Source organism: Phalangium opilio, unplaced genomic scaffold (genome assembly GCF_054372755.1).
Source record: "Phalangium opilio isolate 3A_F unplaced genomic scaffold, DU_Popi_V2 ptg000011l_1, whole genome shotgun sequence".
In the NCBI taxonomy this organism is placed as follows: Eukaryota; Metazoa; Arthropoda; class Arachnida; order Opiliones; family Phalangiidae; genus Phalangium; species Phalangium opilio.
The window spans coordinates 3,510,729-3,523,409 of record NW_028324147.1 but is presented as its reverse complement, the minus strand read 5'-3'; the positions used below and the strand labels follow the sequence as shown (position 1 = coordinate 3,523,409).

The following is a 12,681-nucleotide window of genomic DNA, read 5'->3' as shown; positions in this document are numbered from 1 at the left end:
ATAGAATCAAAACTAAAATAAACTCAATTTCAAATACTTTTCTTATCAAATTAATTCGAACAAAACCTTAGAATGAAACTTTGAATTTTCTCTCAGCAACCACCATTTCTCTCTCTTTCTCTCTGGCGCGCGCAGTGTACGGAGACGTACATAAGAGACTGGGAAAACGCTCCGCAATAAGTTCCATCCACTTTCTCTCTCTCTCTCTCTCTGCCTTTTCCTAACTCTTTCTCTCTCTCTCGCGCCAATTATGCAAATCAGCGGGCTAATTATCGCGCCTGCCTGACAGAAGGAAGACGCGTTTAGTTGGAAGAGAGAGAGAGAGAGAGAGAGAGAGAGAGAGAGAGAGAGAGAGAGAGAGAGAGAGAGAGAGGGGCCAAAAGGATTGGGAGATCGTGTGTGTATATACGCCTTAAATTCGAGAAACTTCGTTTCGAGCAAAACGAAAGAGAAGAGAGGCTTTCCAGAGCAGAAATCATCAAGGGTGAACACTTTAAAAATGGCGTCGACACAAGAGAGAGAGGGTTGTTCTTCGTCGGTTACAGATTAAACGCCCCGAAGTCGTGATGTGATGTGATGCGAGTGAGGTTAGAGAGAATGAAAAATCCTCTGCTACACTTTGTGCATATGGAATGTTATAACTTAAGTGTTAGGCGGTAGATGGCGCCCTCCAGGTCACCGTCACGTGGTTTTGGACGTGAAACATTGATACGCCTTTGCAATTTATACATTTATCATATTTGTAATTTAAAGCAACTGAAGGCCTTTATAGACAATACATCTTTTAGACTCATTTAGATGAGTCAACTTGAGTTGTTAAGTAAACTAGTTGGGTCGTGAGATTAACAGAAGTTGACCAAGTTGAATCCACCAATAAAAAAAATTATCCCTACCCAATTTTATGGTCTAATTTTTTGACCCATCTAGTTGAATCAAAAGTTGTTGTATGGTCTTAAAAATCCTTTACAAATAATATAAACCACGATAGCCAACCCATACTGTTTGTTCAGGATGGTAATTTCCATTTCTTCTACTCAATTTATTTGGTAATTTGGTAAAAGAGCATCGTCAGGGTTTTTGACATAGAACTAAAAAGAAAGAAAGAAAAAAATGGGGTCTTATTAGGTATTCTCTTTTGTGACTGCTGCATGTATGCATGCGAGACTGTTACTAGCGTAACTTGATGTATGACTTCATTATCATCCGCTTTACGCCAAAAAGAGGAGAAATCTTTGCCAGCTGATTAAGAAGATCAAGACAGTCTGGGGGGGCTAGGGGGAGGGGAGGCGCCCCTCAAGATTGACTGGGAGAAGAAAGGGGGAGAGGGTGCACGATGCGATTAGGGGGGAAGAAAAGATGAAGATGCGGGACTGAAGAGAAGGAGAAGCAAGATGAGGATGAATCTTGGATAGAGAGAGAGAAAGGCACTCTGTAATTAAGATTTCGCGGAGCAAAAGCCGAAAACCTTCAGAAACCGGGAACGAGTAAACAAATCGGGCGCGAACCCCCAGCACTCCTCCTCTCATAGCTAGCTTCTAAAGTTACTCCGTGGGATTTATGGTATTCATTTTTTATCTGGGTTTATATGTACAAACATAGGCTTAGCTAGTGCTGGTACGGTCCCTGGGACTTTGTCTAATGTACCAGTTTAATTAAATTGACGGTTGGGTTCGCATTGTCTCGTCTAGTGACCTATGATATTATTTTTGTAATTGTAAAAAGCTAAACTTTACTTTCATAGATTTTGAGACTGTATTGCAATCGATAAATTTTATAAAAGATTCTGAAAGAGGCGTATTTTTTTTGCTAAGCCTAATTTGAAACTTTTCAAGTTAGGCTTAAGAATATAGACTATAGGCCTTAGTGAATAGTATCATTTAACCTATTACAAAACAGGAATTATGGGAAAATTGTCAACTCTCGCTATATTGAATTGGGCTTCTTTTGTTAACCCTAATTTGAAACGTTAGGCTTAAGAATATAGGCTAGGCCTTAGTGAATAGTATTATTTGGCCTATTACAAAAGAGGAATTATTGGGTAAAATTTCAACCCTGAATAGAAAAGGCCTTCTTTTGCTAAGCCTAATTTGAAACGTTAGGCCTAACTAAGTAAATTTCCCTTAAGTGAAGAGTAAACGTATCATTTTGACTGTAAACAGACTGTTAACTATATGTTTAACCAGACCATCATCATTACTAAAACGATTCATTAAATTAGCTTCTGGACTTATAATCGTTAAAACACAATAATAAGGGTCAATTCAAAATGACCATGGATAATAAATATTCTTATTCAAACATTATTTAATTCACCGGCGCACGCACGCGATAAAACGGAATGACATGAACTCTAAGCCTTGGCTATATCTTTATCCTTCAACTTGACTCGATTTCGTGTCTAAATACAGTCATGGGAAAACGAGAAAGGAACTAAGTTGTACGTCTCGTAAGTCGCTCTATTATACCGCGTGTTTTCTTCCCCAAATCTTTTCTTTAAGAGGGGTTGCAGGTTTGGTTAGGCTTAGGTTAGGTAGGAGCCAGCCGGATCTTATAGGGACAAAGCAAACAAGGGTTAGCTAGCTAACTGCTGTTTTAAATTGGCCGTGTAACCAGAAAGACCAACAATATAGGAGTAGTCTAGGAGAATTGGCGGGAAAAGAAATCAAGGTAACCTACGCATGATGGGTAGGAGAAGAAGAAGCTCTCGTGTTCGATCTATTCGCTTTTCGAGTAGATCAACATTTTCCCGTCCCAAATGTTTGCCTCTTAAAAACAGTCCACTGACTATCATTGCATGCATGTGCCTTCAATCTTCAAGATCATTGCTGTATCCTTTTTTTTCGTTTTACCAAAGTGGTTGGGTTCACCTTTATTGAATGACCGGTCTTCCTTACCCAAGGCAAATAGATATATCAATCTGGAATACATACCGCTAATCGGAATCATTGTGTAGCAGCCATTTTCACTCAACGTATCTAGGAAGAGCTAGCTAGACTAATCATTAATTATGAGGATTTTTACCAAAGCGAAAAAAATCTTTCTCGCTGCCTGTGTTGCACCATGCCAACTCGATCACGAGCTCGACGACGCAAGCTGCTCGCGCTATTGGTTGAAACTTGCACGCGCGTGCCTAGGGCCTGGTGGTGTTCAGCGTGTATATTATTATTTTCATCCTATGCATTGGCTTCTTCCTAAATTCGCGTAAGCTAAAAACTGAGTTACACTTACCAGCTCTGTACTATGAAAAATATTAACATATTGAGTAAAATTAGTTCTGTCCCATGGATTGAAAGATTGTCGTTTGAAGTGTTTGTTTTCTAAATTAATATTTATATTTATTTTTTCAAAGAAAATCCGACTGGTTTTTAACTTATTTTCAAGGGGATTATTGACTACTGACTGGGGTTCTTTTCTGTTGTTGGTAGCTTGGACTGTAACCCTAGCCTTGGCTCCGTATCAAGTGATTGGGCCGTCAATGGCTTAACTGACCCATGAAACGTGCTCGAGTGCGGGGAAAATACCCCCCCCCTGTTTGCTACCCATCACGTTTAATCACGTAATGGCTTGATCGACCTTAGGCCTGCCTGCCTGCCTAACTTACCCCAACAAGCTAGCTCCCTAACCAAATCTACAACCTTTTTCATTACGCCCGTTAGAAGTTTGAATCTAAACCCAGAAGTTCACGTAAAAACATTAAATAATTAGGAATAACTACTTATTTAATATTACCTGTAATCTAAAATAATGAATTATTTATTCTTAATTTTTAATTTTCACCATGAATATCTTACCAATGGCTGAACGGAGAAATAATTTTATTTATCCCAAAACTCTGTTTTAAATTATACAATTTCTAAAAATAACACTTACTTTCTAGTCAATATTCATGTTTCGTAATATTACTTTCAAATATATGAAATAAATAATAAATGAACTCATTTTAGCTTTGGGTTATAAACGAGCAAATAAAATATTCACAATAGAAACATACTCAATGTGAAAAATATCATCAAATATTTAGATATTACAAACAAATATCGAATTTTACATAAAACAATCCACCTTTTTTTATGTTATAAATCGATATACTAACGTATATGGTCATTATATAGTCAAGGAATAACAAATGATATAGACGAAAACATAATACATTTATTATGTTTTAAAGGTTAAAGTTTAGAAAGAGTAAAAAAAATATGGGCCCAAAATATTTTATTAATAAATTTTTGCTCTGGCTATAGGTATGTCTACAAAAAAAACCAATATTTTTTATTATAATGCTAAGCTTCCTTGAGACGTATCTAGAGGCCCTATTGAAAAGAACTGTGATCTCCACCCAAGTTTATCCCAAATTCAATCGTCCCTAGCTGGGTTTTAGACTCACCTGGATCGTCCTGAAGTGCGTAACTATAAGTTAAGCAATATCTGTGATGATTGTTGATTAACAGCAGGTATTTTGGTTAAAATTATAATATACTCTTTGCCATCTGTAAAGTGTATGTAGACCTTTATTTAAATCAATCAATCAATCAGTTTAGGCATGCAGAATCTGGCAAATTCTAAATTCACCAATTGTAAATAGATATGCAAATATCGCAACACCCCTGCGATAATTAACTCCGTTGATTAACTCTGTGCTTAATTAAATCTGATTTAATCTAATTAAAAACGCCATATACAGGGTGTTTCTGATAAGTCTGTATCCATAAATTAAGGGGGATGTTCTTTGGGAAATCAATTTTGAGTCAAAAATGTAACTTCTACCTCCATCTTGTTTACCACAAGGGACACTGTTTCAAATTGAGTTATGATTTGTTGAGTATTTTAGGGATGACCCCTTAAATTAGAAATCAATGTCTTAAATCAGTTTCAAATTAAATTTAAGGGGTCATCCGTAAAATACAATGTACAGTCTTAACTCGTATACATGTATAGAAAAATTTTGGAAAATAATATACAAAGGTAACTTGGAATCTCAGTGAAATTTTAAAATGAGATTCGAACCTTTATAATATAAAAGATTTGGCAAGCCAGGCTTCCCCCCCATGCCCTTTCCCCCCATTGGCCAAGCTTTTCCCGGCCAGATCTCGCTTCGTCGTCTTCTTATTGGAACAAGAATTTCTATTTTTTTCTTTCTCTCTCCTTTTTCTCAGCGTCCATAACCATAATAATACGCGAGGGACAATAGGTATAAAAAATGACGTTCAACTAATATAAAAGAGAACGCTTTTCTTCTATGGCTCCCTCCTATATATGGATCTCATCCCATGGCCGCTTCTCTTCTGTTAGGCCTTGGTTCCATGGCTATGCTAGATAGACAATACGTTGGTGGGTAAGGGAGGGAGTAAGGGAGAGACTATAGCCCCGAAATAGGCCTTTTATGATCGCGGGGGTGGTATGGTATAGTATAGTATAGAAAACGTATATCGTTCGTCGCTATGGTTACGCCCAAACTTGGCTCGTCACAACAGAAAGGTTCTGACGTTACATAGGCTATAAGGGTAACGCGTCTTAGTCTTCTTCCTTTGAACGGGACTTCTCAACTAAAATCTATAAAACCGTTTTCGCTCGGCTCTCCCTTACTTATTGGCTGGCTATACGGTTTTAATATTGTGCATGAAAAAAAAACATGTTTTTGGTGTCATACGAATTACGTTCTTGACGTCATGGATTTGAAGTAATTCAAGTAATTTTTATGCATGCTGGTTTCTTATATTATAAAGTAGGGATGGGTTGATTTTGGTGGTTATTCGGTGACATATTGGAAAATGGCGACTAAAAAGGTTGATTTGAATTTAATTTTGCTATAAATGATGTATAATTAAACCGATTCGGGTGAAATTTTGTGCATTGGTTTATTATATAATTTAGTAAGGATGGGTTGATTTTTGTGGTAATCGGGTGACATATTGGAAAATGGCGACCAAAAAGGTTAAACGCCTCATAATTTATGAGTATTTCAACCGATTCAGTTGTAATACAGATACTTTAAATTCCTTAGCTGGGATGAGTTGATTTTGGTTTTAATCGGTGGACATATTGGAAAATGGCTGCCAAACATGATAGTAGTAAAAATTGCATGGTTCCTGAAATTCCTTAACAGATATTTGTAGTTTAAATCCATTGGCATCCCAAAGAATTTCTCAAACAGCTATGAACTGTGAAACGTTTGATAATATCTGTGTAACCATCTTGTTTAAACCTTGTAATATACCGCCATTTTACTCCTCTAAAAGAAATCAATTTGGTTTGGAACTTTCTTTAGGCCCTGTACTTTGGAAAGGTTTTTAATAGCTTCAACACTGTACAACGCGGCGATCGACAGGAAATGAGTTTTAAATCGTTCTGGACCTCGTGGAAAAGAAACTCCGCCCTCCATTATATTTGGAGCGCTATGAATTTTGTTTCCCCGCTCTCCTAGTTCCCCTTTTCAATGGCGGGAACTGACTGAACTCCTCCTTCCAGAAATTGATACCTTAATTTCTAAGTTAAGCCTAATTTTCCCCCAATGCCTAGAGAACTTTTTTTTAAATCTTATTTGGAGAAGATAAACACCGGTGTATTGCGGGTGAACATTTCTACAGGGGCTGGTAGGAAATACATTAGAAAGTTTCAGCCTGTAAGTTGGCTTTTCTGGAATTTTAAATTTTAGGGAGTTCATATTCGTTAGACCTAAATTTTTAATTATGTTATTTTATAAATTTAACTATGAGTGCGCGTTTTAAGTATTTACTTTTAAATTTAATTACTTTATGGTTAAACCGCGTAGTTATTAATATATTCATACCTCGGTTTCCTTTTAAATAAATTAAGGTAAATAACTTAAGCCTAATTAAATTTTGAAATTACTTGGTCGACCAAGTCTCACGATGCACCTCCAATTTCTTTTAAATAAATTAAGTTAAATAACTTAAACAACTTAAACATAATTCCATTTTGAAATTGCTTAGCCTTGGTCGACTAAGCCTTATCCTATTTTCAAAATTGTTAAGCCTTGATCAACAAATTAAGTCTACCAAAAACATCGCTAATATTCAATAGACCATTTTACGATATCCAATATTGTTTTAACCCTAAATAAAACTTTCGTATTTAATGCACACATTGAAAAATATTCCGGTGATAAAAATTGAGGGTCGTTAAAAACAGGGCTGGAAATATTCGTTAAAATAGATTGGCGTTGAGTAGAAGAAGGCTTTGTCGCGTATGTGTGTGTGTGTGTGTGTCCCCGTCGATTACTAAAAAAGAACCTTAATGACGGGAGGACTAAAAATCCATTAATGGTCTCCCATGTAAATTTCTCGTTCCCTCCTTTTTTACCACCCTTTTAACCCTCGTAATGCAAAGCTATAAATTACCGATTACTTAAAGTTTACCTTTGTATATACCTTTCCTAGCAAAAGGTTAAAAAGTCGTCAGGGCTGCTGTGTATATATAGTTATTTCCTTGTTTTCCATTACAATGGAAAAATTTCAGTCTCCATTTATGCTTTTAATGCATGGATATAAAAATAAATATATACGTTTATAACCAGGCGTGTTGTTAGTATATAAACAATTCAGTCTTTTACGAAGTCTAGTTATTATTTATGATGATTATGGGTTAGTTCAGAATTTAATGTTGCTCTCGTGACAATTTGAATGTCGTTGGTATGTCTTCAGTCAAAACGTACATGCAAGCGTTGAAATGTGTTTTTTAAGACATGTAGGCGGGAAATGTGTGTTTTACGACCTCTGACCTATTAATTTGGTCTAAAAATAGACCTATTTGTTTAACCCTAATTCATTTTAGGGGGAGCAAGTTTTTATTTTCCAGATTCTTATATGCAGATAAAGTTAGGCATATTTCAAGAGCCTAATTTATGTGATAATCTTATTTAGAACAAATTTAAACTTAATTCATTGGATAAGAAGTATGAATAAAGAAAACAAGGGATTAAGTTAGGTCTAATTCACCTTATTCCCGATGCGTGTGAAAAGGCTTAAAGCTCATATTTTAACTAAAGCGTCGTCGTCTGCTTCAGATTCAAAAATTTCATTTTTTTTCCAAGATTTATCAGTTAAAAATAGCTCGTTAAGCCTTGGCAAACGCATCGGGAATAAGATGGATTATTAAGCCAGCCTAATCTTATAAACAAGAAAAAATATTTTAATAACAAAAATGATACGCAAAATTTTATTATTAATTAAAAGGATGGAATTAAACTAGCTCTGAAAATAATTCTCAGAGATTGAGCGAATGAAAAATCGGAGAAATTATGAGAACTCGATGATCTGTAGCTTCTCATTGTTTAAAAGTAGTCTTAGCTTTTACCAAGAAATGGATGAGGGTTCAATGGTAGACGGCTTTCAATTGAGTTTCTCTCTAGCAAATTCAATTGTCTTCAATTGAGTGGTATTTGAAGTTGGGGGGTGGATTACTTCCTTTCCCCACTTCCATTTTTTTTTATCTAGCTCTGGCGTTATTCGCCAGAGGTCTCTCTCGATATTCTCGTGAGACCGATTGCCCCCTCTAGCTACTTCCTGGGAAGCAGTTTGCCCAACCAGAAGGGATCCTTCCTACTTTACTGCGTACTTTGAAGTTCGATTAAGTTTTAAAAACGGATGAAAGATTTTTACACCCACTACTCCTTTCCCCTTAGCTCACAATTCTTTCCAGCTGCTATTCTTTTAGTTTTGTCGTAAAAGGGGGATCGAATAGGGGGTGGAATTCATTGACAATTACCCAAGCCATTTTTCCGATTGAAAGAGTAGAGTTTTGCGCGCGGGAAAAAAAGAGGCGGAAAATGAAAAAAAAAAAAAGAAAACCGCAAAGTAGGCTTAACATTTTTTAAACCCCTTTTCTATATATGTGTGTGAAACATTTTGGATATAAATGAGTTAATTTTTTGCGTTTTCTGTTTAATTTCAGATGGTTATGATTCGGTGTCGAAAAACGATAAACAGGCTTCGTATGTTTATAAGTGGACTGTTTCCGGACACGCCCGTATTGTTACGTCACTACCTTTTTATTCTTTGGTACCCACAATCAAAGATGGTGGCGCCCTAAACGTCAGAGTGACTGTTGTCAATCAAAACGGTAAGTTTTTCATTTTTAAATATGGTGATTGTTTATTTATTTGTTTATTTGTGATTTGTGTAACACAATTCATGTCAGTTAGGCCTACCTATTTCTACTTTGCAAACTTAAATAATTAGTCTAAAAATATGCGGGGTTTGGTAGGAACTGGTAACTGAAAATTCTTACCTTCGTATATAACTACAATCATGTACAACTCCTTTCGCGGTGCTTTATGGGTAATCGTAATTTAACCGTACTTTATGAAGACAAACATAACGCCATATAATCGCTAGTTTACCAAAAGAGAAAAAAAGAGAGACCATTTGCGGTAAATGTTCATTGGTGGTCATATTTTTTATCCTCGTGGCAATGAGACTAACCCTTGGCATGTCCCGTCTGTTTTTTATATTTATTTTGTTCCCTAAGCCTCGGCCTATTAACTGGGCAATATAGTGACCCCCAACTTGATGTATATTATTTAAAAGTAACACCATTTTCTTTTACACGAATGAAAAAACGCGTGATATATTAACAGCATTTCGATATACACTTTGCCAGGCTGTGTCCCTTCAACCCCACGTGGTTTATACTTTTTTCTTTCTTTTCCCGCCTTATTTTGGCGCGCTTTTTACATCCAAGAGTATGTAGGCACTACTGTGGCCAGTTACCCGGTTTTTAGGGGTTTCCACGGGCCATGTGTCTTCTCAATAGTCCGAGACCTTTATGACCCTCTACGGTCATTTTTGGGTGGGTTTATTATAGCCTTATTTCTACCCAAGATCTTTCTTTTTCTTGCCAGTCGTGCTAGGCCTTGGTTTTACGATTTCTTTGGCGCCATTTTCTCGCCATATATACCAAATACTAAATTCCCTTGTCGCGCGTGCGACAATGCGCCACTATATGGTCTGCATGGGGGGTGTAAAACCTGTTTTGAACGTGATGATATTGTATCGTGTACTGCCCAAAACACGCGCCGAAGTTTCCCGCCATCTTGGCGAGCGCACTGCAATCGTATATTCTAAATAAATAGGTATATTTTTACCATGATTCTATACACTGAATGGTTTAGGTAGTGGAGAATTATGAAAGTCTAAGTTCATATGTCCCATGATAAGTTTGTCACTGGTTACAAACTGGAGCTTGTCGTGAAGTGAAGGAGGTAGGTCATAGATTCGAGGTAAAGCGAATACGCCTGGTGAGGCGCTGCTGTCAAAGGCTTAGTAATGCAGACCAAATAGGACCTAGTTGCAAGTCCTGCAAAATTAACCACCGAGTGTAGGACTTCAATTCTCGCTTGTCGTTCCTCCTTCGCACTAGCTCGAGTTGTAAGTCTCTAGCATTACGAAGAATAGGAAGTGTCATACTTATGGAAAGAACATATCTATTAAACTTATGATAGTATTAATCCTCCTATAATCAGTAGTTTCCCCCTACATGTATCAAAGTCTACATTCCTTTCTACTGTCCCTCCATTGGCTTGCCTCTGAGTTACTGCATGGACACGATGTATTATTTATTTCATAATTTTGAATATGCTGGACCCTTTTGAGCCATTTTTACTCTTCCTCCCCCTCCCAAAGTAAAAAGGACCCCACCCCGTAAGAAAAATTTGGTTATATCTTCTCCTATTACAGTTTTTTGGCCCCTCCGCAAATGAATTTTTCTCCCCTCGGTCATTTTTGTATAAAATAAAAACTAGCCTCTGAAACCTACACTCGGCTTCTTGAAATTTATGGTCCAGGCAACCGAGCTTGAAAAAATGGTTCTTTACGCTGTGCTGTGTAAAAGGCCTAAAAAGGAGAGGGCCAAGGAAGTTATAGGCCTTACTAAACCGTTCCTTTTCATCGGTATATGCGTACATCATCGTTCAAGTATATATTTGGGGAATTACAGGGGCTTCCGCTACCCAATATTTTAGCCTTTTTAATGAAAGGAAGGAGAGCGTCGTCAGTATGAGTAGGTTCTAAGCCTTTAACAGAGAAGAGTCAGAAGAGAACACCCCTCCCCCATCTCTCTCTCTCTGGTTTCCCCCCCTCCCAAACTGCCTTGGAAACCGTCCCGGTCAAAAGAGAGGTTGAAATGCAATGTTTGTGCTGGTTTTTATCCGGTCTTTCATAGCTACCATCACGTGAAATTACGTAAGCATCCTCTAGAAAAATTTTAAACTTCGAAATTGAAAATATTAAGGCTTAATGAATAGTTTAATTTATGGGCTACTCCCCCATAATAATTAAGTCTTAAATTCGACTTTAATTCGCTTAGAAACTCCCTGTTTTATTGAGTGTTCTAAATTCAAAAGCCGCTTCTCTTTTCGCGGTAGCAAAACTGAGATGATATTTAGTTTAAGAATCCATAAAAAATATATCACTTCATCCTCCCTTTAAAATTAAGCCCAAAATTCATTCCCACGTGAATTATTATCCCAAATAATTATGACAGATCCGGCTTATTTCTCATTGAACACTGATTCTGAAACGAATCTTCCTTTTCCATATTATGGAGAAGCGTTACCATAGCAACGAGGAATAATGGAAAAATCCGTATCCATATCATCATCATCATCCTCATAAATGGGAGGCCCTGAAACTGTTTGAATTAAGTTTATTGCTTTTGAAAAATATTTCTGGTGAGACGCCCCACAGGGGGGTGGAGCGAATTTCATTATATTTCAATTATTATTAGTTATTCTTTTTATCCCTTAACTAAATGGAGGGAGGGAGGGAGAGAGATATAAGGGAGACTGGAGGTGTAACCGTTACATTTTCATGCACTTTTTCATTCATTCTCCTTGCATCTTTCTGAGCTCGTTGGGGCCAACCCAGACTTTTCATTAAAGAACTATCATTATTCATTTCGGGCCTTGGTTTTAGAACGATTTTTTTTTCTTTAGTTCCCGTTCTACGGATAAAATATCCAAGATAATAGGGTTAGATACTTTTTCTTTTCACCCAACTAGGCCTAGCAGCAAGCTCTAGTAATTGAAATTTCAAAAGGAAAAATAGAACTTAGGTCTTCATAGTTTTAAGGGCAAATTTAAATAATATAAAGTGAGTTAGGAGGTATACTGCTCGTTAGGTTAATTAGAAGCTTGAATCGTAGTGTCCAGCATGATGTTCACAGTGTCAATTAATCTCTCTAGGTTCTTTTATAATGACCAATCAGCGCTTTGCTTCAATATTATGAGTTATCTTTTGTTAATTTCTCTACCTATAAAATAGTCAATTCCAGGGTTCATATAAATCTGGAAAACTCAGGGAAATAAATAGTGGACAGAAACTTAGGGAAAGCTTAGGGAAATAGTGGACAGAAACTTAGGGAAACTCAGGGAAATAAATAGTGGACAGAAACTTTGGAAAAACTCAGGGAAATAAATAGTGGACAGAAACTTAGGGAAAACTCAGGGAAATTTACAATTTTTAGTAAATTTCAGGGAAATCAGTGATGTTTGAGTAAGTTTGCTCTAAGGGCAAAGGTTATTACTCCATATATGGGGGAAAAACTGGAAAACTCAAGGGAAATCAGTTTTCTAAAAGTTGTATGAACCTGGATGGTTAGTTTTTAAATGTAATTCGGTTTGCCAATGTACTGGCGTATTACTATACTATGCGTACAAATGTTTAC

The 12,681-nt window shown here is 36.7% G+C and overlaps 1 protein-coding gene across 2 annotated transcripts in view; it reads left to right on the top strand.

Annotated features, from left to right (window-relative positions):
- LOC149709904 (uncharacterized) overlaps positions 1 to 12,681 on the top strand; it is a 380,702-nt gene that overhangs the window by 271,788 nt on the left and 96,233 nt on the right. For both annotated transcript variants that reach the window (XM_089858152.1, XM_089858151.1), the window contains exon 10: positions 8,911 to 9,078. In XM_089858152.1, coding sequence (XP_089714278.1) covers positions 8,911 to 9,078 — 168 coding nt within the window. The remainder of the gene's footprint in view (positions 1 to 8,910; positions 9,079 to 12,681) is intronic.